Source organism: Musa acuminata, chromosome BXJ1-4, assembly GCF_036884655.1.
Source record: "Musa acuminata AAA Group cultivar baxijiao chromosome BXJ1-4, Cavendish_Baxijiao_AAA, whole genome shotgun sequence".
Taxonomy (NCBI): Eukaryota; Viridiplantae; Streptophyta; class Magnoliopsida; order Zingiberales; family Musaceae; genus Musa; species Musa acuminata.
The window spans coordinates 29,565,919-29,593,404 of record NC_088330.1 but is presented as its reverse complement, the minus strand read 5'-3'; the positions used below and the strand labels follow the sequence as shown (position 1 = coordinate 29,593,404).

The window sequence follows — 27,486 nt, the reverse complement described above, 5'->3', positions numbered from 1 at the left end:
AGTAGGAAATTTTATTTTGGACATCACCAATCTAGTAGCTTTTGAAGACAAAGAATCATAAGTATTTTCAATATCTAACTTGAGGAGGATAAAGAGATTTTTCCCTTTCGATCTACACATCGCGGGAGCCAACTCACTAATAATAATATTATTATGAATATTTCTACTAGGTATAAAAGTATATTACTCTTGGCTAACCAATCCATTTAATGTGTCTTGTTGGCTAAAACCTTAGTAAAAAGCTTTTAAATAATATTATAGAGGGCAATCGATCTAAATTCAAAATCATGGAAAGTATTGATTTTTTTAGGAATGAAAACAAGTTTTATTCCAATTCGATAGCACAATTTCATTCCAATTAGATGGCACAATGAACTTTGCATGAAAATCATTAAAGGCATGAAGAATCTTAACCATGATTTTCTCTTAGAAGAACTCAGTGTTAAACCAATTCAACTCAAGACCTTTTCCTTTCCCCATGTGTCTAAGGGCCAAGGAAATTTTAATTGAAGAAAACTCCTTGCAAAGGATCTCATGAGCATAGGAGGGAATAGAAAAATTAGGAGACCAATAATCACAAAATAAAGTAGAAGGAGAACTCTATAAATTAGCATAGCAATTAGCAATCACCTAGGGCATAAGATCACTAATTGCAAGTCTATAGTAGCATAACATTTTTTTATTCTTATAGTTAGCCACATTGTGAAAGTGTAACACCCCTGATTAGTCCCACATCGAAAATGGACAAGATTAAGACTGACTTATAAGGATCCGATGAGTGTACTATTATCAACTTCAGTTTAAGCATTTTGGTCAATGGTTTGGACCAAACGAAGTTGATAGGTCAGTTAGCGTATCAAACTCGGGTCATGACATTTGGTAGCATGATCTAAGGTCCTGTCACTCAATGATTATTTAAAGCCTCGAGATCTATTATTAAAGGTATAGAAACTCTTTGATAGTTGATCAGATATATAGAAACTACGTTATTACTATTACTTTCAACATACCATGCAAGTATCAATTATTTCCAAAAGACGGTTACTTTCTCACCCCTAGATCAACCATTTTTCAAGTTCATTGGGATTCAAGAAAAGTTTCCTTTTATTATTTCAGCCTTGAATGCTACCCTATTACTGAAAGGATGTCGGGGATACTTAGCCTTCATTTATGGAGAAGAATCTAAGAAGCCGGTATTAAATGACATCCCCATTATACGGGATTTTTTAGATGTTTTTCCTGAAGATCTACTTGCATTGCCACCAAATAGGCAGGTTGAATTTATAATTGATCTTCTACATAACACTACACCTATTTCTAAACCCTCATATAGAATGACACCAATTGAGTTGGAGGAGTTAAAGAAACAAATCCAAGAGCTTTTGGACAAGGGTTTTATTCGACCCAATGTATCACCTTGGGGTGCCCCTGTCCTATTTGTAAAGAAGAAAGATGGATCTATGCGACTATGCATCAATTATAAACAACTCAACCAAGTGACCATAAATAATAAATATCCCCTTCCACGAATAGATGATCTATTTGATCAACTTCAAGGTACTCAGGTATATTCGAAGATTGATTTGAGATCCGAGTATCATCAACTAAAGATAAGGGAAGGAGACATATAGAACACTACTTTTAGAATAAGATATGGTCATTATGAATTCTTAATAATGCTTTTTGGACTCACAAATACACCGGCTGCCTTCATGGATCTCATGAACAGGGTGTTCCACCCTTATCTTGATAAATTTATAATTGTGTTCATTGATGATATCTTGATTTACTCTTAAAAGCAGAGCAGAGCATGAACATCATTTTAAGACAGTTCTAGAAGTCCTAAGGCAAGAGAAACTCTATGCCAAATTAAGCAAGTGTAATTTCTGGCTCAATGAAATTATGTTTCTCGGTCATGTAATTTCAAGTGCTAGTATATCTGTTGACCCTCACAAGATTGAATCTGTGTTAAAATGGAAGCAGACTTCTAATGTTTTGGAGATTAGAAGCTTCTTGGGTTTGACCGGATACTATAGAAGATTCGTAAAAGGTTTTTCAAAAATAGTAGCACCGTTGACTAGGTTGACACAAAAGAATATAAGGTTCATGTGGGATGATAAATGTCAACAAAGTTTTCAAAAATTGAAGAAGAAATTGACTAGTGCTCCTATCTTGGTGATTTCTTTGGGAGGAGAAGGTTTTATAGTATATAGTGACGCCTCACTACAAGGGCTTGGTTGTATTCTGATGCAAAACGAAAGAGTGGTTACTTATGCATCTAGGCAATTAAAGCCTCATGAGAAGAACTATTCTACTCATGACTTAGAGCTAGCAGCTATCATTTTTGCATTACAAATTTGGAGGCATTATCTCTATGGACAGACTTTTGAAATCTTCATAGTTTATAGGAGTCTCAAATATATTTTCACACAGAAAGATTTAAATATGAGACATAGAAGATAGTTGGAATTTATAAAGGATTATGATTTTAATATCAACTACCATCCTAGGAAGGCTAATGTAATTGTTGATTCCTTAAGCAGAAATACTTATAGTCTTGTATCATATATGAATATTCAAAGGAATTCTATGATGATGGAGTTGGCATATTTAAAACTTAAACTTTTATCGGAGACAAATAAAGGTTTTCTTGCGTGTTTGATAGCACAATCACGTTTGGTGAAAAATGTTAAAGAATGTCAGAAGGAAGATACATATCTTCAGATGATAGTTAAAGAAATAGCTCAAGGATCTAGACCCGAATTCCTCCAAGCCGAAGATGGTTCTGTTACATTCTACAATCGACTTTATGTTCTCGAAAACCATCAAATAAAGATGCAATTATTGAAGGAGGCACATAGATCAAAATTTAATATCCATCCTGGGACTACTAAGATGTATCGAGATTTACGCCAAAACTACTAGTGGCATGGTATAAAGAGAGATATAACAAAGTTTGTTTCTAAATGTCTGATATGCTAGCAGATGAAGATAGAACACCGATTGCCTGTAGGAAAATTACAAAGGATTTCGATTCCTAAATGGAAGTGGGAGCAAGTCACTATGGATTTTGTGATAAGATTACCCAAGACTGCGAAAGGATATGACGAAATTTGAGTAGTAGTAAACAAACTTACTAAATCTACTCACTTTCTTCCTATTAACAAGAAGTATCTATTGGATAGACTGGCAGGCTTATATATTAAGGAGATTATTCGATATCATGAGGTGTTAGTTAGCATTATCTCATATAGAGATCCAAAGTTCACCTCTAAATTTTGGGGAAGTCTACAAAAATCTTTGGGCACGCAGTTAAAGTTTAGTATAGTTTTTCACCCCTAAACTGATGGCCAATCTGAAAGGACAATACAAACTCTTGAAGATCTCTTAAGAGCATGTGCTTTGGACTTTGGTGGGAGTTGGGATATGCACTTACACCTAATTGAGTTTTCTTATAATAATAGTTACCACTCTAGAATACATATAGTTTAATTTGAAGTTCTTTATGGAAGAAAGTGCAGAGCACCTGTATATTGGGATAAGGTAAGAGAATAAAAGCTTTTGGGACCTCAATTAATTCAAAAAGATGCTGATAATATTCAAATTATACACCAAAGATTATTAATAGCTCAAAGTCGTCAGAAAAGTGATGTAGATCGAAGGCAAAGAGATCTAGAGTTCGAAGTTAGTGAGCACGTCTTCTTAAAAGTGCCGCCAACCAAAGGAGTTATGTGATTTGGTCAAATGGGAAAGTTAGCCCCAAGATTCATTGGCCCATTTGAGATCTTATGGGCCTGTGGCATACAGATTAGCATTACCCCCCAGCTTTGGCTAGCATCCATATTTCATGTGTCTATGCTTCAAAGATATATCAGAGATCCATCACATGTCATATCTTACCAACCTCTACAATTAAGAGATGATGCCACTTTTGGAGAACAACCAACCCAAATCTTGGAAAGGAAAGAACATGTTCTAAGGAATAAAATTATACCATTGGTAAAGATTCGTTGGCAACACCATTTAGACTAAGAGGCAACGTGGAAAAAAGAAGAAGATATATGAGAGGAGTATCCTCATCTATTCTATTAAGGTGAGCTAAATTTGGGGATCAAATTTCTTATAGGAGGGGAGAAATGTAATCAAATCAAATATTTAAGTTAGGAATTAATTTTTTTCCTTACTTACTATTGTAATTTAGGAAATCTTAATCTATTTTTTAATTTGTTAATACGAATTAGGAAATAACTATTAAGCATTCCAAATAGGTTGAGATCATATTTATTAATATATTAAATAAAAATAATCTATATTAAATAAAAATAAAAATAAAAATAAACTTCCTTTAATGGAGGCTCACCTCCTCCTATTTAAGGGGAGAGATTTCTCTCCTTCGTTCCTTACATAGTCGAGCCCTATAGTGGGAGGAATGAGGAATTACACCCTGCTGACAAGAGGTAGGTTTTCCTACCTTTTCTTGAAAATAAAAGTTTTAGTTTTTATTTGGCTCAAGTAGAAAAGGACTACCCGTAGACGGGGTCAGAGGACTCGTCATGGCGTGGAGCTACCATTGGGCTATGTCTCACATGCACTATGCTAGGGCCTGATCTGGGTTATGTTGGGCTTGACGAGGACATCAAGCCTTTAAGTGGGGGTGATTGTAACACCCCTGATTAATCCCACATCGAAAGTGGGCAAGATTAAGATTGTCTTATAAGGGTCTGATAAGTATACTATTATCAATTTCAGTTTAAGCATTTTGGTCAATGGTTGAGACCAAATGGAGTTATAAGCTAATTAGCCCATTAAACTCGGGTCATGACATTTGGTATCAGAGCCAACCTATCATTTGGGCATGATGAAGGGGCTCGAGTAGGAAAGGGCTACCCGTAGACGGAGTCAAAGGACTCATCATGGCGTGGAGCCACCATGGGCTACACCTCACACTAGGGCTTGATCTGGGTTATGTTGAGCCTTGACGAGAAATCAAGCCTTTGAGTGGGGGTGATTATAACACCCCTGGGCAAGATTAAGGCTGACTTATAAGGGTTTGATGAGTATACTATTATCAACTTTAGCTTAAGTATTTTGGTTAGTGGTTTGGACCAAACAAAGTTGATAGGCCAATTAGCCCATTAGACTCGGGTCATGATAGAAAGAATCTATAACACCCCTGGGCAAGATTAAGGCTGACTTATAAGGGTTTGATGAGTATACTATTATCAACTTTAGCTTAAGTATTTTGGTTAGTGGTTTGGACCAAACAAAGTTGATAGGCCAATTAGCCCATTAGACTCGGGTCATGATAGAAAGAATCTAGAGTTTTTGTTCTCAAACCAATTAAATTTAGCCATAGCCCACCACTTAATATTCAACTCTAGTATAATAAGTTGATTAGAGAAGGATCAAAGATTAGCAACATCATCACCAAAGAAGTTGCCAAGAATGTCCCTATTCTCAATCTCAGAATCCTTAAAAGAAACAATCTTATTTAAGGCCTAAGGCTACCATTAAGGTTGGGATTTCACTTAGAAGAGTTTATGAAAGATATTAGAAATGTAATTAGTTAGAGTAGAAAGATGGTTACCCTCCTATCTATATGAAACTAATTCACTACAAACTTGCCTATAGACCAAAGGGTCCTCGAACAAAAATTGCTCAAAATGAAACACCTTCCTTCCATGATGTATGCTTTGTGCGTGGCCTAAACTAATGAAAATATAGGAATGATCAAAAGCTACTTAATCACTAAGCAATCATAAATAGAGAACCATTGTTTATTCACAAAAATATAATCAAGTTTAATAGTAATTGTATTAGACTTGTATCACATGAATCTATTACTAAGGAAACTAAGATCAATAAGACTATTATTGGAGATAAAATCCTAAAAGTCTTAAGTAGGAGTAAAAGAAAATGACTGACCACTTATTTTATCCTTAGTAGAAGAGACAAAGAATTTATATCACTACATAAAAGCCACGATATCATAAATTACTTTTATAATTAGAAACATTACTAGCATAAATAGTAGATAAGAGCTAGATTAGTTTACCTTCCGTTTTAACTAATAAATTAAGTTTTTAAGGAGTCTTATAGATTAAGGTCACCAAAATCCCTTTAGAGCACCCCGAGGATAGCTCAAAGTCTCCTTGCGAATTCTTTTCCAACCTCCATCAGAATGTCTCTCTTTGATCACTCTAGTTTCAAATAGAACAAAAAGATTAATGTTATGTGATTTAATTAAATCAAATTAATTAAACTAGATAAGGTTTCCTTACATTCTCTTTTAATAGCACCCTTACAGTTCCATATAAGATAGTTCGTTTACAAAAATGTGATTTAGAACTCCTCAAACCCTTTCTGGTTAGGATCCCTCTCACCCCCTATGTCCTCTAGAGAACTTGTTTTAGGCTATTATTCTTACACTTGTAGTGTTGAAAGCAAAGTAAGAGACTCTATGTCTACATTTGCATCCGGTTGCCTACTCAATGGAACCGGATCGCATAGTCAACCTTAAACGCTAATATCCCCTCAGAATGAAAACCCTACATTTACTAGTTTTATGACTTAATCTATTGTATTTGAAGTAGAGGTTTGGAATGTTCTCAAAAGCAATTAATTGGAAGAGCTGATGGTTTCCAGCTTTGATTGAAATCTCCTAAGGTAGAGAGGTTTGGAGATATCTAGAAGAACATACACTTTAACAAACTTACCTCTGGTCCTAGTTAGTATGATTTGATCTAATTTGAGACGCTTTCTTACTCTCAAAATAATTAGATTTAGTACACTAGATTGAAGCAATTCTATAGGTAGCCCTAAAAATTGAATCCATGTGAAAATTATTTCATTTATTTCTATAAGGCGCTGAAAGAAAGGCATCCAAGGGATGAGGAAAGGGCTTGCCCATAGACAAACTAGGGGCCACCCAATAGAACATTGGATAAGTCAAATTTTAAGAAAAATTAGAAATAAAAAAAAATCCTACTGTAAGGTTGATATAGCATCCTAACTCAAGATACTATAGGTGTGGAAGGACACCTTTAATCAGTTCTAGAGGAGGAGTATGCTCAAAGAATTTATTGTAAAGGCTCATCCTCCATTCATCTTTAGCGGCATTGATGACCTCAATACCAAGATCGATCACTCTTATCATTTGCCCTTATATCTTGAGAAGCTTGGACGCTAATGGAGAGGCATCTATCTAGTCACACACCTCATTCGTCTCGCGAAATAGGCTTGACTAGGATATCGGGGCAAGCCTTCCTATTTGGCTCTTTACGGTAACCAAAAAAGGTTAGGAAGTGCCAACACCATCGTGGACACCCTTTGTGCTTAAAGAGGATGATTCAGAGGAATCATCTCTCTTACTAGGGTCACCATATGAGGATATAGAGGAATCGCCTCTAGTCTAAGCAGAAGAGGATAGGCAGAGAATATTGGAAGTAGGGCGAGTGCCATCAAAAAAAGAAGGAACATTTACAAGAGGGAGCATCAGGTGGGAGGGACTAAGGGGAGAAGGATCGCCAAAGCTAAAATTCGAAGCCATCATTGTCAATGAAGGAATGTTATACTTCCCTTACCAATAGTTGACATAGCTTGAGTTAAGATTGTCAATAATGTTGTAGTATTCTTTGAAGTGTTATTCCAAGGCCACTAGGTAAGAAGACAAGAAGATATAAAAGATATAATGAGAAATCAGAAGAAAATAGATCATTGAAATTACTAGCTTAGAAAGTATTAAGCCCGTATCTAACTTCAATATGGTTTCAATCCTAGATTGCAAGTAGCAAAGATTTAGATCTTAGATTCCTAAGAACGTGAATGGAATAAAAGTAGGCTTCATTCTTTAGTTCTAAGCAATTGGATTAATCACCCATACCCATGTACAAGACAATAGATGTGGACACAACTTGTAAATCTTGATAGAAGTGTAAATCTATATATTAGAAGGACAAACAATTAATCTTAACAGTAGTAACCTTCGTTAGAGATGGGGTAGGACTCGAATAAAAATACACCTACTATAAACTTTATAATTTATCGATCGGGACCTCAACAAGTACATAATTTGTTAGCAGTGAGAGGAACATAGGACAATTATAAGCCTTGACTAGATAGGGGAATTGGAAAGACGAGGTTTTAAGATAGTGGATGGCAACACTTGATACAGATCCAGTAGTGACCTGTGTCTATGAGATCAAGATTTAGTTCACCATCTGGGTTTGAATAATCAAATCCAACACACCATTTCAGTGGAAAAGAACTTGAAATGTTATGTGTCAGGGCCGCCCAAGGAAGAAAACATTGTATCTAAAGCTTGAAATCGGCCCATAATATAACTTCAGATGTTCCAATTGTAGATTGGGCCTCCTTCCATGTGGTTTCGAGACTCAAGGTGGAAAGCCATGGAAAAGCTTCTATGCTATACCAGGTTGAAAGATATTTCATCATACATGTATTAAATACTAACAAAGGCATCACAAGTTAAGACGAATGTGATGCATTTACTATTCGTATACCAAAAGAGAGAATGCAATGGCTTGGCTACTTTTATTACCTTACTAATGGTATCGAATACAATCCTTGTCTTCTTTTGTAAGACTATTGAGGAGAATTAGCTCTTTCTTGAAAAAGCGACTTGCCAGCTAAACTAGAAATGCACTTTGTGGAACAACAAAATGCGAGTGGGGCAAGATCTTTTGACGCCAATTGAAAGCGCTTAGAGATTAATTCTAGGACTATGGTTTAGAAACACAAAATTATTAATGGGATTGATCGATCGAACTATTGTACTAAGTGATTGATATCCTCTCAACTTAGAGCTAAAGAAAAATATTCTTATATATATATATATATATATATATATATATATATATATATATATATATATATATATAAGTTGACTTATATGTATTTTGTCCGGGCAAAAAGAAAAAGGAATCTTGGGTATCCTACGGCATGTTATTGATTCACCTTGAAGTTAAGAGGCTCTGAGACAATCTATTTTGATGTCTCTATGTTGCTTGCGAAGATGACACTAACAATGTCGGAGATGGAACGACTACGCCACCTTCCACCTACTCTTGAAGTTGTTTTCTTGCTTGCCCTGACGCTTCTGTTTTACGTATGAAATGACAGTCAAATGTGCATTTGGGAAAAAAGATTGCGACCATTGTTGCCATACACTATTTTATATAGATTTATCAACACACCCACAAGTCAAACAAGAAAGGTGATTTCGTCGCTAAGACTTACCAACGGATGTAGAACTTATCGGCATGTCTCAGAGCGAGAGCAACTGCCCTCACCTTTTTCCTCTGTTTCTAGCCTACCTTTTAGAAAGTATAAGAATGTATTTTTAGGTCGATCATTCTGGACGGAATGGTCGAACTTGTTTTAATTTAGCTCACAAGCTATCTGATTAGGTGCTGCTTTTAGATTCCAACCTAACTGGTTAGGTGCGGCAAAGGTAATCCTTACCTACGACCCTTCAACAAGTACAAGTCCTCATCATGGTGTTCCGACTCCAATGTCGCCGATTCCATGATTCAAAGAAGGTGGCAATCTTTTCCATCTATTTAGCAGTTGGTAGCTCGTAGTCTACGAGTCATTTTTATGGCGTGGGTGGGGAGGAGGGCCAGGAAACTCCAACTCCACCGATGGTTGCTGCTTCCAGAAACAATGTCAGGACTCACTTATGATTGCTTGGCTTAGGCGTACACCAAGCTCTTTCAGCCAGGCATTCTGCTCCTGTTAGCTCTACGTAGAACGAGTTATCCACTCCGTCCAAAAACGACGGAGCGTAGTGAACATTAGGTGGGTTGTCCCACAGCTGATGACCCATTTCAACAACTCGGTTCAGGGTTATATACACCACCTTCCATGGCCCATACTCATTCACAAAGGCATGCATGATTCTGATCATGAACCCGAAGGCCACGAAGACCAGCTTAAATCCTCACTTACAAAAGAAGAAGGTGGTGATGCTCCCGAGGGAGGAAGGACGGAAGGTGGAGATGGCGACTAAGAGCCAGTTTACCCTGAGGCTATGGGGCCTCAAGAATCGCTTCAACTCCATCTTAACCATGTCCACTGCACTCATCATCGTCCTCACCATCTTCATCACGATGAGGAACGGAGACCAGGCTGAGATCCTTGCCATGGAAGCCAAGGAGTCGTCGGCCGGGACTTGCGACTTGTTCTCAGGCCAATGGGTATATGACAACACGACGTATCCCTTGTACTCGGAGAGTGGGTGCAAATTCATGTCGGATCAGTCTGCCTGTGAGAAGTTCGGAAGAAGAGATCTCAAGTATCAGAACTGGAGGTGGCAGCCTCATGGATGCAACCTACCAAGGTAAGCCATGGACGGTTTCATGGTTGAACATTAGAAACAAAGCTTCTTTAAGCAATTATAACATGATGCATTTATAGATCTTCACAAAATTGTATTCTTATCATGACGCTTGATAGTTAACCTTGTGAATCATGAAACCCATCATCTGTTAACTGTCCTTTCGTTAGAGAAAAATTGCACTAATGTTAATCTTAGGGAGCCCTCGGGAAATTTGGATGTGAAATAAGCAGGTTCAATGTCACAAAACTGCTGGAGAGGCTAAGGGACAGGCGGCTGGTGTTTGTTGGTGACTCCCTCAACAGAAACCAATGGATTTCCATGGTCTGCCTGCTGGGTGCCTCCCTTCCTGATTCCCACAAGATCATGGTATCCAATGGATCCCTCATGTCCTTCAAAGCCAAGGTGACTTGAGCTTTTTCTTTCTTTTTATCTGTTTCCCTCTTTTAGACACCATCTTGTTTCACCATGCACGGTCGTCCGGGCGGGGCAGTTGTTCATTGCATTTTCATCGCATAGATTGTGGTCTCAAAGTTCCACTGTTAAGTAAGCAACAGAAACAATGTGCCACGGCAGGAACATAATGCATCGATTGACTTCTACTGGGCGCCATTGTTGGTCGAATCCAATTCGGATGATCCTGTACACCACCGAATACCAGACAGGGTTGCGAGGGCGCAATCCATCGAGAAGCACGCAAGACACTGGACAAATGCTGATATACTGGTCTTCAACACTTATCTCTGGTGGAGGCGACCAACGATGAACATCTTGTAAGTCTTAACTATTCTGCTATGTGGACCTTTCGCACCATTCATGCTGTCTTTCATGTATCTTTTAAGAGAGTTCATAATCTCAACTTTGGAGTATATGAATGAATATATTATTTGAGTTGTAACATTCATGTTAATTAGTACCAAAAGAAATCATATTCTTGTTCTAGATGAAAGAAGAAAATGATCATGTCGATGCGTCAGGTGGGGATCATTCGAGGACGAACATGGTATCCACAAGGAGATCGACAGCCTCCGTGGCTACGAGCTAGCACTGAACACATGGTCTGATTGGCTTGAATTCCATGTGGACCATCTCAAGACGAAGCTGTTCTTCATGAGCATGTCGCCTACGCACTCGAGGTAATTGAGAAAGGAGACAACATTTCAACTCACGAGTTCTTCGAGACATTCCTGGTGTCTCCAATCCTTGGATTTGTTTGTTTTTTGATCCTAGCAAATCTAGAATAAGCTGTTGGTGTACATTAAAGACTGTCGGCAATTCGATTCTCATGGCAGTGGCGAAGAGTGGGGCAGGCCTAGTGGCCAAAACTGCTACCATGAGACAGAGCCGATCGCGGAGGAGGGATACCGGGGCAAAGACACAAATGAAAACATGATGCGGGTGGTTGAGAAGGTAATCAAGAGTCTGAGAGGCAGGGGTGTGAATGTACAAATGCTCAACGTAACGCAGCTCTCAGAATATAGAAAAGACGGCCACCCGTCAATCTACAGGAAGCAGTGGGAGCCACTGACCAAAGAGCAGCAGGATAACCCCGGCAGCTACGCTGACTGCATCCATTGGTGCCTCCCAGGAGTTCCTGATGTGTGGAATCAACTTTTGTATGCCTACCTTTTTCCCGAGTAGGAAAAGAGAAACCAATACTTGTTTTTTTGGCTCATGTTTCCCATAATTTTTGGGCTAACAGGAACCAACAGTTCACCGTGCTTGAATTCTTCTCCCTTTTTCTTTTTCTCTAGTTCTTGAAGGTGAGGCGAAGCCCACGCGTTCCAGTTAAAAGAGAACGCTAAATAAGCGTTGGTTTTTGACTTGGAAGAGGGAAGACATCAATCATGCCTTCTCAATCTACAATGTGATTTCAGTTGGAAATTGCAGCCAAATGGTACGCTTACAAAAATGACTTCTTGTGCAGATTACAAAAGGAACTTCTACGAAGAGTTTGAAAAAGTTTTTGGAATAAATTAGTTTTTATTCTGTTCAAAATAATTTGATTGAAAGAGAGGAATAACCTGAAAGGAAAATTATATTAGATTCAAAGGATTTTGCCGAGCGGTGCTCATGGTTTAGCAGCAATCATCTTCCAAGATACAATGATCACTTCCTATAATAGTAGCACTCCAAATTACAAGGAGAATAATTTTTTTTTTTTTTGTACTCTCTCTTTGATCTCTGTCAGATGAATGCAAGAATAAAATTTAATTTTTCCATGAAATTAATGATAGAGATGAGGTCTATTTATAGATGTTAGAGAAACCCCTTAGGGTTAAAATTCATGTCCAGTTGAGTGAAAGATCAGTCTATTCGGATGAAATATCATATCTATCTGGGTAAAAGGTTATCTTTGTTCAATCAAAATGACATATCTATTCGATTGAAAATTATGATAAGGTGAAATCTAATGACAAAATCACACTTAAATTCGTTCAACTGATCAGTAAAATTTTCTCGTACAGTTGAAAAAATCTATCAATGAGATTTCCTCTTAAAAAAAATCATATCTGCTATCAAATTATTTATTCATTTAAAAATAATTTTAACCTATGATTTTTAACAAAAGTAGCCCCTCAATTTATAGTGTATAGAAGGCAATAATGAGTTGGAAAATGATTTTTTTTTAAAATGAAAAAGTAACTTGTATGTATTAAAAAACTGAGCAGCTACATCATCAGCTGCATTACAAACTTGGTGAGCCCTCAGCTCTATAAAAATTAGCAACTCTATGTGCTACAATATTGGCCTCACGAAGCACACATAAAATGTTGTTGACAAACACAATATCAAAAAGAGGTTTAATGTTAGATGTAACAGCTTGAAGTTGCTAAGGAATTAAGCTGTCATCCTTCAGAAACTTGATAGTTAGCTGTGCATCTGTGCAAAGCTGCACTCTTCAGTGGTTGAGCTTAGCCATCTTCTGCAAACCCTCTAATAATGCTAAACATTCAGCTTCTATCGGACTGGTAGCTCGACATGGCCTTCCTCCGAGCATCATGGTGTATCTCCATTTCCCTTCTTAATTACAAAGCTAATTCCTGCACTGGATGAATTAAGCTGGAATGAGCCAAGATAAACTCATGAGTAAAGAAGCTATTCATATCAATGACAACATTGGTCATCAACCCAATCAACCCAACTCTTCCCCTTCCGAAAAAGAAGGAAATAATTGTAATCTATGTTTGAGAAAGAAAGCTGTATCTTCAGCTGTGGTGCTATTTCAAGTATCAAATATTAACTACATTGGCTGATATGTGATTATAATCTTAAATTATGCGAACCAAACATCACAAACAACCAACAAAAAAGGGATAAATATGTTGATGTCTTTCTATATAACAAGATGGACGACAACTTTTCACCATAAGCTGATGAAAAAGGGCACATGCCAATCGAGCCTTGGAATATTTCTTGTGTTGGATGAGAGTCCGATCCATGGGTGGTCTAAATTTGTTCCGATCCGATCCCCGGGAAGCATGAATTTATCCTCTCTATATTTAGATTTCGGCACTCGACAACACCCCTTTGGGGGATGAGGTACCATATTAGGCTTGCTACAGCAAAGCAATATGTGGGATGAAGGGAAAGCTTGCTGCAACACCCATAGAGAGGGATGTGAGCGAAGAAGAGAGAGAGAGAGAGAGAGAGAGAGAGAGGAGGAGGAGGAGGAACAAGAAGTTATGATGGTGCACGGCCGAGCAGGTCACCATACAACGCAGAGGGAAAAGAAAAAGAAAGACATGAGAAAAATAAATATTATAAAATATTTGAAGAAATAATAAGAAGAACATAGATGACTAATAATATTTAGTGTGATGTGATATCGATCATATTAGCATTTTAAATTTTATATTTGTATATGATTATATATTTGTACTCCTTGTATTATTTAGGAAAGGAAGAAATATTCGGTTATTGTATTAATTTTGAGTTTCTACGACCAAATAAATATTCGAATGATTCCATCTAATTTATTCTCAAAGTATATATAAAATAATTTATTATTCAAAAATATTAGAAATATATTATATATGTTTTCAACATGTGAAAAATATATCTTAGAAATATTATTTGAAGAAATCATTGGCCTACAAATTATTTTATAAATAAATATATTATAAAATCCTTAGGAAAATCAGTTCTAAAAAAATGTTATATAATTCTATAAAAAGTAAACAAACCATTTAAATGTTTGACATGATATATATCGTCTCAGTTGTGTTTTTAGTATAGTTATAATCTACAACTAACCAATGGGGGGCTAAGTATTGGTATTTGTTTAAAAGCTAGTTTCTTTTGGATTGTGACACAAAGATAAATATAATTCTATACATTGTTACAAGGATATAGCATAGCCATAGTCATCATTGTTAAAATGATATTTATACTGATATACAACTATAGTTATGTATATATATTTTTAAGAATATATTTAAAATATATTACCTTAAAATAAATTAAGTTATTATATTATAAGCATATGATTTAAGTGATATACAAGCCTAGTTTTGACTAGCTTATGTTATCATTTTTTATAAAAAAAAAGAATTATTTATGTTTTGTTGATGAAAATGATAAACTAATATTTTGTTGAGATAAGTAACATACGATATACTTCAACTATTAATTCAAATCATTGAAAGGTTACGAGTTGAAAAGTCAAACATTACATTAGAAGAGTATAAGTTGGATGTCGAGTCAAAGGATTAATTAATGTGTTAGAGATCAAACTTTGTACTAGAGGTTTTATGTCAAAAAGAATATATATCACATTTGAAAATTTGGTTATTGTAAAATAGTCGATATGTCAAACTATTGGATGATGTGTTAGAAGATAGGGTAATATATTAAAAAATGGACAATATGCTAAAGACCGGACAACATGTCAAAAGCTTCAAAAATGATATCGGATGAGTGGTTGATGAGTTAATACCTTTATCAATGTTGTTTTAAATCAATTTAAGCTGGTATCGAATTGAAATAGAGCCCAAGTTTATAACAACTACTGGGCTTGAATTTGAGCTAGAATTAAGCTCATTAAAAGACCTAACAAGTGCCCTAAAATAGTCAGGGGCGATGGTATTATCAGACCTAGTTGGTAGTACTACCTGGTTAGTCAATAAGTACTATTTATGCTTTGTTTATCTTTTTGAGGATGATAATATATCACAATAGTATCGCCTATGATGATGGTAGGAATAATAGAGTTCAAATTTATGATTTTGTATCAAAAGATACAATGGTAGTACCATATGAAGTCAATAGTAGTATTACTCATACCTCAAAATCATGAAAACTTAAATTTTTAGCTCTACCTTTGAAACCTTTTAGTAACTATAAATATCTTACTCAGACTTAATTAATAGAGCATCAAATCCTAAGTTTGCAAAGTATTATAGCTCTTTCTTTACGTATTATTTGAGTTACTTTCTACCTCTTTAGTTTAGTTCTTATACTAAGTGATAGGAGGTGAAAGATCTTTATAAAAGATTAAGTATGAAGGTTCTCTCCTAAGCTTGTGGTATCGACGAAAGAGAAATCGAAAGTGGACACAGATTAGAAAGATCGAATCACTATAAATTAATTTGTATTCTCTTACTTATGACTTTTGTTCATAGTTTCTTATAATCATTCCCTTTATATGTAACTCTTACTTATACTTAATATTTGATTAATCATATTTCTAATACTTATTTTTCTTGATCAAATTTTAAAATTAATTAAAATTTACTATAGCACTTATTAATCTCTCCTTTTAATACCATTAAGATCATAATAATTTATATCATAACAAGGTTATCTCAATTGGATTAACATCCAAGAGAGATTTAATAATATTTTTAGGTAATCAAGAGGATCACTACATTACATGTTTTCATATATTCAATGGGACATACTAAAAAAATTAGAATAAGGATTTTCTTGCTTTATATGAATTATAATTTATAGAATATTGTCTAGCTTAGTTTTTAAAAGTCTATTAAATTGATAGATAAATGAAATGATTTTAAAAAAATATTTTTTAATACTAAAGCTTTGAATGTTTTATTTTATGTTTTAGATAAAAATGAGTTCAATTAAATTTCTACTCTAACAATGCATATGATGCATACTTAAAGTTATACGTATAGAAACTAATAAAATAAAAGAATCAAAAATTAATATTTAAGTTTATAACTATGAGTTATTTAAAAGAAAGCCAAATGCGTCCATTAATGATATGTGCACTTACTTTATGTATGTTGCTAATTGATTAAAAGCACTCGGCAAAAGTTATACTGACATTGAATCCAAAAGGTAATGCCAATCCAAAAAGCTAAATATTTGAACAATCTTCCTTTCTAAAAACATGTGGGATCGCTAATGATCTACGAAATGATATGTAAAACTCATAATGAAGATACAAGCTTATAAAAGAAGAAAGATAGTGATATGACCAAAGATCTTAAAAACTTCTTAAAGCTTATTAGCTGAAATGAAGGATATATCACCTTCTGAGATAACAATGAAGAATAAATTATTAACATAGAAAACATTAGTAACAAATGAAGTCTTTTAGTTAAAAATATATTTTTTATAGATGGTTTGAAATATAACTCAATAATCATTAGCCAACTTTGTGATAAAGAATATAAAGTTAAATTTGAATCCCATACTTATATAATAGACATATTGAGTATGAATTGTTGAATCTCGTATTTTGATGATGAAACTCCTTGATATATGTTTATGATTTAATCTGCGTTTTGAGTGACGCAGGGTGCTTCGATCAGGATGAGACAATTAAAGCAGGAACATCATGTTGTGCCGGAGGAACATGTCAGAAGATTGGACGTCGGGCCGGTGGATCGGTCGACGTATCGACAGAAGGCTTCGGGCAGTGGACTCGGGCATCGGGCCAAGAAGAGCGGTTATTGTGTCAAGGATATCGGAGTTGCGGAGTCAACTGGCCGATTGGGCAATAGGCCGCAGGAGAGGACGATGCGCCGAAGAATCAGACGAAGCGTCGAGGGACCAATGACATGCCGGACAACTTGGTTAATTGCTTAGGATTAATTGTCTCGATCGAAGTTTTGTTTTAATTGTGCAGGATTAACTATGATAACGATGAAGACATAAAGCGAAACAAAGTGTCGGAGTCAAGCGCGAAGGATTTGTTGTGAGTTCGAGAGTTCGACGGAAGTCCGAAGGTTCGTCGGGAATGCTACCGGAACTAGCCGAGAATGAGTTGGGAGCTTGCCGAAGGGTTTTTCGGAAGCTCGCCGGAAGGTTCGTTGGGAGTTCGCGGAGCTCGCCGAGAAAGATCGGAGCTTGCCGAAGAAGCTTGTTGGAACTCGCTAAGAACAAATCGTGAAGTCTAGGAGCTTGCCGGGAGTCCGCAGAATGGTTTCCGAGAGTTCATCGGAAGATCGCCGGAAGTTTGTCGGAAGCTCGCCAGAAGAAGTCTTGACTTGCGGACTTTGTAATAGCTTAGAAAATGTCTTTAAAATCATAGTTAGCACGTTAATTAGGGTTAGGATTAGGTGTTAATCCTATAACCCAAGTAGGGGTCAATTAGGCCCAAGTTCGGACTGGTTTGGGCCAAGTTTGGAGCCAAACCAAGTGAGCTGAAATAGTGAAAGAGGTGGCACCGCCCCAGCCAGGAGGTAGCACCGCCCAGGCTATGTCTCCTAGCGAGACTGGGAGGTGCAACCGCCCCAGCCAGGAGGTGGCACCGCCTGGGGCTCAGTCTTCGAGCAAGACTGGGCGGTGCAACCTCCCTGACAGAGAGGTGGCACCGCCTGAGCTCAGTCTTCGAGCTCTGCCAGGCGGTGCAACCTCTCCAGTCAAGAGGTGCAACCGCCTGATCCCGGAATTCCGGGATTTGATCGTTTTGAGCTCCAAATTTGAATTGGGTTGGGGCCTATAAATACCCCACCCATTCAGCACTGAGATAGCAAGGACTTACCCGAAATCTTGATCTTTTCAGTGGTTCTTAGAGCTCAAAACTGCTAGTTTTCCTCCTCCTTCTGTTCTTCAAGTTTGAGTTGTAAAGAGAGGAGAGAAAACATCTGTAAGGGTTGTCTCCTAAGCCCGTCAAAAGGAGTGAATCTGTAAGAGGGTAGTTGGCCTTCGCCTATTGAAGGAAGGCCTCTAGTTGACGTCGGTGACCTCGTCGGTGGAGGAAGCCAAAAGTGGAGTAGGTCAAGACTGACCGAACCACTCTAAATCTCTGGTTTGCGTTTATTTTGAGCACTTTATCATTACTGCAAACCTCCTTCATAACTACTGCATTCTGCGCTTTTACGAACAAGTTCTAAGTGCTGTTCTTTCCGAATCTGCATTCAGACGTAAATCGGTGTTTTCGTACATTACAGTTTACGTTTACGTTTTGATTCTGCAAAACTGTCTTCTACGCCTTCACGAACAAGTTTTTAAGTGCTGATCTGTTCGAATCTGGTTTCAGACGTAAACCAGCGTTTTCGTACGATATTTACATCGCAGTTTACGTTTACGCCTTGATTCTGCAAAACTATCTTCTGCGCTTTTACGAACGAGTTTCTAAAGTTCAGATCCCTTTGAAACTGCGTCTAGATGTAAAATTGCGTTTAGACGTAAAACTGCTCAAACTGTGTAAAGACGTTTTAGACGTAAACTGAGTTTAGACGTAAATCTGCGTTTAGATGTAAAACTGCGTTTAGACGTAAATCTGCGTTTAGACGTAAAATTGTGTTTAGACGTAAATCTGAGTTTAGACGTAAATCTGCGTTTAGACGTAAAACTGCGTTTAGACGTAAATCTGCGTTTAGACGTAAAACTGCGTTTAGACATAAATCTGAGTTTAGACGTAAATCTGCGTTTAGACGCAAACTTCGCTTAGATGCAAAACTGCGCTTAGACGCAAACTGTGTTTAGACGCAAACTGCGCTTAGACGCAAACTGTGTTTAGACACAAACTGCGCTTAGACGCAATCTGCGCTTAGACGCAAACTGCACTTAGATACAAACTGAGAATTAGCTTTTGCATCATAATAGTTTTTATTGAACGAACGCAGCTTTTGGTTTTAATCGCTGTAAGATTTCCGCTGCACTAATTCACCCCCCCCCCCTCTTAGTGCTCTCGATCCTAACAATTGGTATCAGAGCGGGGTATTTCTCATTTCGGATTTACACCCGAGAGAAATGGCTCTTCAAGAGGGCTTATCGGTTGTTCGTCCACCGTTCTTTAACGGATTGGACTACACTTATTGGAAAACTCGAATGAGAGTTTTCTTGATTTCTCTGAATCTGGATTTATGGAATATTGTTGAAAACGGTTTTCAACTTCCCTCCAAACCGATGAACGAATGGTCGGATTTGGAGAAGAAGTATTTTTCTTTAAACGCAAAGGCTATGAATGCCTTATTTTGCGCTTTGGACAAAAATGAGTTCAATCGGGTTTCTTTGTGCGAAACGGCTTTTGATATTTGGCGCACTCTTGAAATCACGCACGAAGGAACTAGTAGAGTCAAAGACTCGAAAGTTAATATTTTACTGCATGATTTCGAGCTTTTTCAAATGAAGCCAAGTGAAACCATTGTTGACATATACACCCGTTTTACGGATGTCGTCAATGGTTTAAGAGCTCTTGGCAAATGTTTTTTTAATTCTGAACTTGTGAACAAGATTTTGCGTTCTCTTTCTAAGAAGTGGGATTCAAAAGTAACTGCAATACAAGAAGCTAAAAACCTAAACAACTTACCACTTGAAGAACTAATTGGTTCGTTAATAACATATGAAATGGTGCACAATGCACATGATGAACATGTTGAATACAATCACCTTCCAAAGAACAGGAAGGATTTGGAACTCTGGACAAATGAATGCCACTTGAGCGATGACTCAAGTGGTGAGGACAATGATGAACAAAACAACCTTCCAAAGAACAGGAAGGATTTGGGACATAGAACATTTGAAGACCACTCGAGCATAAGCTCAAGTGATGGTGAACTTAAACTACAAATGAAACGAAAATTAAAAAGCAAAAAGAATGGAACTACTTGCTTTAAACGCAAGAAGAAGAACAAAAATTGGGATGAATCGAGCTCCTCCGAAGACGAAGAAAAAATCAACAAAAGCGAGGCGGCAAACTACGCCTTAACAGCCTACAATGTTGAGGTAATGCCTTTGGTTTATTTTGAAATTACTTGATGCTTTCATGATGTAGTTTTCTTTTTTAGTTTAGAATTAATTTTCTTGAAAATTACATGTTAAAAAAAAAAATTATTACAAAATTATGATCATGCTAGTAATTTCGAAAATGATAATATTGCATATTTTATGATAAACAAACAAAATTTGATTGAAAATATGAAATCATGGTTAAGAAGTAATAATGTGTATCATGTTTGATTAACGTTGTTGAATGAAATCACGTTTGATTTAAAGTAATGCATAATAATATTAAATGGTTATGATACAATGATTAACAATTTTATGCATGAGATTTTAAGTTATTCATGATCATGAGCTTGTTTGATCTTCATGATTGAAATTCAAAATCTATAGCAAAAAACATGTCTGAATATATGAAAGTGTTAATTTCATTTTCGGATTCACTTAACAAGTGGTATCCTAACAATCGGATTTACTCATACACTTATGAAAAATAATTTTCTAAAATAGATTTGATGAAATGATTCCTGCTTATAAATTCCATCTTGAAATATGAATGATAGTATTTTTGCTTGCAAAGATTTGTTTCACATACATATCTCCTATGATTCATGTGCAGAAAAAGAATTTATAAATCATAATACAATGAGATTTCTTATGAAAAAATAAAGTGCTTTTGTGATTCATTGCTAAAGAGAATAATTATTAAAATCATGATCTTGATAATTATAACATGAAGCTCGTTATAAATCAAGATCGTTCATTATGCTTATCAAAAAGGAGTTCTTCAAATGAAATGCAACTTGTCTTTTGATTTCTTAGAATTCAATGAAGTGTCATATTAATATCTTAAAACTTGGAATATTTTAAAATGTGATCTTGATAATAATGTTTCAAGTTGCTCTTTGTACTATATCTTTTCAAATGAATCATGAGCCTTGATATCATATATTTCATAATATAGAAATAACAAGATTTCTTTGCCTTTTGTCTTGAACTTTCATGCTTATCTTAATTTGGCATATAAAGACTAAGGCATGATTAGATGAAAAAGAATCTCTTAAAAAATGATTTTCCCATCTGATCGAGATTAATGATTTCATGATATTTTGTGAATCTCGAAATTAATTTTAATGACTTGATTATGAATTTCAAGTTAATGATTTGATTTGAATAAGTTTTATCTAAATCATAATCTTGATCTTGCAAAATTGAAGTCACAAATAATATCCTGTGGTATTCATGAATTGATACTCACAATATGAAAGCATTGATATTCATGACTTGAATTGGATTGAAACATTGTATGCTTAAATTAATCATTCTCCTATGTTTCAAAAATTCCTTAAATGCCTTATGTGATGATTGAAAACTAACTTTTATGATGAATCACGAATCATAACTTGATCTATGATGCCTTGAAATGATTGAAATATTTAACACTTTTATGCTCTACCCCCTACTTTCTTCTTGTTTTCAATGATAAAATGGGGAGAAGTTTTGATCATGCATGGTAGGATATAATTTGACAAAATTGATACCATCATGATATGAAGCATTTATGATGTGCAATTATGCATGCAATACTTGTGCTTTCTAATTATGATGTGATGTGTTGCATATGATGTAAATCATGATTTAAAATGCTATGAGTGCTAAGTTACACACTTTGAGAAGAAATTGCTATATTGAAACATTAATGTAATTATGAATGGTGATATGAAATTATGCATGTAATACTTCAACCTATGATAACGATGCATGCAATGATAAAATATTCATGATTAAAAATTATCTTGACATTCATAACTTGATTATTCATCCTTTGTCATGATTTTGAAATCGTTGTAAAAGGAAAAAAAACTACAAAACTGTATTCTTCCTTTCTTTTTGACAATGACAAAGGGGGAGATAGCTAGCTTGCACAAGTCAAGAAGATGCAAAAACTTGATTGCTAACTTGCTTATTTCAAGAAGCAAAAATTGTCTTCTTGAAAATCACTATCTTGAATATCTCAAGAAGCAAGACTTGCAACCTGCACATTACAATAGGAAGCAATAATCATGAGCCTACACAAGAAAGTTATCTTGCATTTGCTTTCGAAGTTTCTGCTAGCTTGTATATTGCGAAACTTGTATATCGTAAAAAAATTGCTAGCTTGTAGTCTAAAGAGAAGCGAAAAGTTGCTATCTCAAAAGAAGCAAATGTGCTATCTTGCCTATCTCAAGAGGCAAAAATGCTAACTTGCACATCTAGCAAAACTTGACAAATTTGCATATCTCAAGAAGCAAGAGTTACTTTCTTGAACATCTCTAAATTGCTAGCTTGCATGTTCTAATAGTGCTATCTTGTATGCTGTAAAACTTGCATATCTAAAACTTGATAGCTTGAATGTTCTAAGCATGATGTAACATTTGCTAAATTTTCTGGCTTCAAAACTGCATGATGATAAAACTTGATTTTATGTTTTTCATGCAATGAGTTAAAACTTACATCACAAACACTTGATTGTGGTACTTCTCCTTTTTGTTGATGACAAAGGGGGAGAAGTATGTTGATGACATCACATGTTATGCATAAGTTTATGATGACATGGTGCTTGGATTTTTGAATCCAAGAGTTTCTATCAATATGGCATATTGATAGGGGGAGTTTGTTTAAACTCTGGGAGTTAAGGTTAACTCCGTTTATGATGACATGTTGCTTAGATTTTTGAATCTAAGAGTTTCTATCAATAAGGCATATTGATAGGGGGAGTTTGTTTAAACTCCGGGAGTTAAGTTTAACTCCGTCATCAAGTAGTTGTCATCATCAAAAAGGGGGAGATTGTTGAATCTCGTATTTTGATGATGAAACTCCTTGATATATGTTTATGATTTAATCTGCGTTTTGAGTGACGCAGGGTGCTTCGATCAGGATGAGACAATTAAAGCAGGAACATCATGTTGTGCCGGAGGAACATGTCAGAAGATTGGACGTCGGGCCGGTGGATCGGTCGACGTATCGACAGAAGGCTTCGGGCAGTGGACTCGGGCATCGGGCCAAGAAGAGCGGTTATTGTGTCAAGGATATCGGAGTTGCGGAGTCAACTGGCCGATTGGGCAATAGGCCGCAGGAGAGGACGATGCGCCGAAGAATCAGACGAAGCGTCGAGGGACCAATGACATGCCGGACAACTTGGTTAATTGCTTAGGATTAATTGTCTCGATCGAAGTTTTGTTTTAATTGTGCAGGATTAACTATGATAACGATGAAGACATAAAGCGAAACAAAGTGTCGGAGTCAAGCGCGAAGGATTTGTTGCGAGTTCGAGAGTTCGACGGAAGTCCGAAGGTTCGTCGGGAATGCTACCGGAACTAGCCGAGAATGAGTTGGGAGCTTGCCGAAGGGTTTTTCGGAAGCTCGCCGGAAGGTTCGTTGGGAGTTCGCGGAGCTCGCCGAGAAAGATCGGAGCTTGCCGAAGAAGCTTGTTGGAACTCGCTAAGAACAAATCGTGAAGTCTAGGAGCTTGCCGGGAGTCCGCAGAATGGTTTCCGAGAGTTCATCGGAAGATCGCCGGAAGTTTGTCGGAAGCTCGCCAGAAGAAGTCTTGACTTGCGGACTTTGTAATAGCTTAGAAAATGTCTTTAAAATCATAGTTAGCACGTTAATTAGGGTTAGGATTAGGTGTTAATCCTATAACCCAAGTATGGGTCAATTAGGCTCAAGTTCGGACTGGTTTGGGCCAAGTTTGGAGCCAAACCAAGTGAGCTGAAATAGTGAAAGAGGTGGCACCGCCCCAGCCAGGAGGTAGCACCGCCCAGGCTATGTCTCCTAGCGAGACTGGGAGGTGCAACCGCCCCAGCCAGGAGGTGGCACCGCCTGGGGCTCAGTCTTCGAGCAAGACTGGGCGGTGCAACCTCCCTGACAGAGAGGTGGCACCGCCTGAGCTCAGTCTTCGAGCTCTGCCAGGCGGTGCAACCTCTCCAGTCAAGAGGTGCAACCGCCTGATCCCGGAATTCCGGGATTTGATCGTTTTGAGCTCCAAATTTGAATTGGGTTGGGGCCTATAAATACCCCACCCATTCAGCACTGAGATAGCAAGAACTTACCCGAAATCTTGATCTTTTCAGTGGTTCTTAGAGCTCAAAACTACTAGTTTTCCTCCTCCTTCTGTTCTTCAAGTTTGAGTTGTAAAGAGAGGAGAGAAAACATCTGTAAGGGTTGTCTCCTAAGCCCGTCAAAAGGAGTGAATCTGTAAGAGGGTAGTTGGCCTTCGCCTATTGAAGGAAGGCCTCTAGTTGACGTCGGTGACCTCGTCGGTGGAGGAAGCCAAAAGTGGAGTAGGTCAAGACTGACCGAACCACTCTAAATCTCTGGTTTGCATTTATTTTGAGCACTTTATCATTACTGCAAACCTCCTTCATAACTACTGCATTCTGCGCTTTTACGAACAAGTTCTAAGTGTTGTTCTTTCCGAATCTGCATTCAGACGTAAATCGGTGTTTTCGTACATTACAGTTTACGTTTACGTTTTGATTCTGCAAAACTGTCTTCTACGCCTTCACGAACAAGTTTTTAAGTGCTGATCTGTCCGAATCTGGTTTCAGACGTAAACCAGCGTTTTCGTACGATATTTACATCGCAGTTTACGTTTACGCCTTGATTCTGCAAAACTGTCTTCTGCGCTTTTACGAACGAGTTTCTAAAGTTCAGATCCCTTTGAAACTGCGTCTAGACATAAAATTGCGTTTATACGTAAAACTACTCAAACTGTGTAAAGACGTTTTAGACGTAAACTGAGTTTAGACGTAAATCTGCGTTTAGACGTAAAACTGCATTTAGACGTAAATCTGCGTTTAGACGTAAATCTGAGTTTAGACGTAAATCTGCGTTTAGACGTAAAACTACGTTTAGACGTAAATCTGCGTTTAGACATAAATCTGAGTTTAGACGTAAATCTGTGTTTAGACGCAAACTGCGCTTAGACGCAAACTGTGTTTAGACGCAAACTGCGCTTAGACGCAATCTACGCTTAGACGCAAACTGCACTTAGATACAAACTGAGAATTAGCTTTTGCATCATAATAGTTTTTATTGAACGAACACAGCTTTTGGTTTTAATCGCTGTAAGATTTCCGCTGCACTAATTCACCCCCCCCCCCCCCCCCCCTCTTAGTGCTCTCGATCCTAACATGAATAAATTTTTAATAGCTTTAAAAAATGATAATATTTATACTATTAATCTTAATAACTTTCATGATATGACTTTTTTTTTATCTTTAAATGATGATATATCGCTTTGACGTAAGAGACTAAGATATACTAACATGAAATTGATTACTCAAATTGAAACTAAAAAACTTATATAAGAAATAGCTAAAATTAAATTTATTAAGGATAAGATTTATGATGCATGTCAATTAGGAAAATATATAAATAATAGTTTTAAATCCAAAAACCAAGTACCTCTAGGCCACTATAACTAATTCAAATGGACCTCAAGTCCAAAATGAAAGGATTTTATAATTTTATTTATTTAAAGTGATCATAATAATGAATTTAAAAATTAATTTTATAATTTCAATGTATTTGACCATAACTTCTTCACTCCAAGAAATCTAAAATAAAATTAAGTCATTGTAAGAAAGAATACAAGCTTATAAGAGATGGCTAGAATCATGCATGATAAACATAGATTATTCAAATATTTTTAAGTCGAAGTTATTAATATTATTTGCTATATCATGAATAGGATCCTTATAAGGCATCATTTATCTAAAACTCATCATAAGTTAACAAAAGACATATTTTTTTTAAAAAAAAAATTATTATAAATATTTTATTTTAAATAATAAGGATGTCTTAGAAAATTTTGATATTAAATTTGATAAAGATATTTTTTTAGATACTCTTTGATTTCTAAATCTTATATAGTTCTCAATAAAAGATCTTGAAATATTAGTTTTTATTAATCTCCTTAAACTATTATGATTATTATTGTTTTAAACTTAAAAAATTAAATTCAAATGATGATTTTACTCCTCAAAGCAATATGGATACATCTACTTTTGAAGAAATCTTATCCAGGAAATCAAACTATATAGATGGGCAGAAGCTAATTGTTAACGATATATCAAAAGACATTCAGAATCATTCTTCTTTAATAAATATTTACATAAATATAATTTTTTAATCTCAAATTGAGTCTGAATGTATTGATAATACTCTTAAAGATAACTCATGAGCCTCGATAATATATCAATAGCTAAATCAATTTGAGAAAAATAAAAGTTAAATATTTATTATAGACCTAGTATTAATCTTGTAATTAGCGCTTAATGAGTCTCTAGGAATAAGTAATATGAATAAAATATCATAGCTTGAAATAAAGCTAGATTAGTGGTCAAAGGTTTCAACCAGGAAGAAGGTATATATTTTGAAAAAACTTTCACTCCTATGGTTAGACTTAAAATAATAAAAATACTCTTTACTTATAGTTATTTAAAAATTTTAAGTTATTTCAAATGAATGTTAAAATATTTTTCTTAATGATTTTATTTTAGAAGAAATTTATGTTAAACAACAACCAAAATTTGAAAATATTTTTTTATTTAATCATGTTAATTATCTAAGGCTCTCTATGAGTTAAAGTAAACCCTTAGGGCTTGGTTTGAGAGACTTAGTTTTTTCTTAAATCAAAATATTCAAAAGATTAGGTTGACACTATATTATTTATTAAATATTTTAATAATATTATTATTATTTAAATTTATATTGATGATATTATTTTTTATTCCACTAATAAAACTTTGTGAGTCATTTTCCAAGAGTGTGAAACAATAATTTAAAATAAGTCAAATGGGTGAAAATTAATATTTTGTTATGATTATAAATTAAGTAATTAAATGATAAAATTTCTATTAGTCAAATCAAGTACCCTCTTGACCTATCAAAAATATTTCATTTGAAAAATGCTAAAGTTGTCAACACACCAATAAACACCTCTA

General features: G+C 35.8%; 1 protein-coding gene across 1 annotated transcript; it reads left to right on the top strand.

Moving 5' to 3' along the window:
* Positions 1-9,895: 9,895 nt before the first annotated feature.
* LOC103982022 (protein trichome birefringence-like 34) lies at positions 9,896-12,093 on the top strand. The gene is made up of 5 exons (XM_009398813.3): positions 9,896-10,360; positions 10,591-10,762; positions 10,934-11,130; positions 11,335-11,493; positions 11,650-12,093. The coding sequence occupies exons 1-5, from the start codon at positions 9,915-9,917 to the stop codon at positions 11,996-11,998; spliced, it is 1,323 nt and encodes a 440-aa protein (XP_009397088.3). The 5' UTR covers positions 9,896-9,914; the 3' UTR covers positions 11,999-12,093.
* The last annotated feature ends 15,393 nt before the right edge of the window (positions 12,094-27,486 follow it).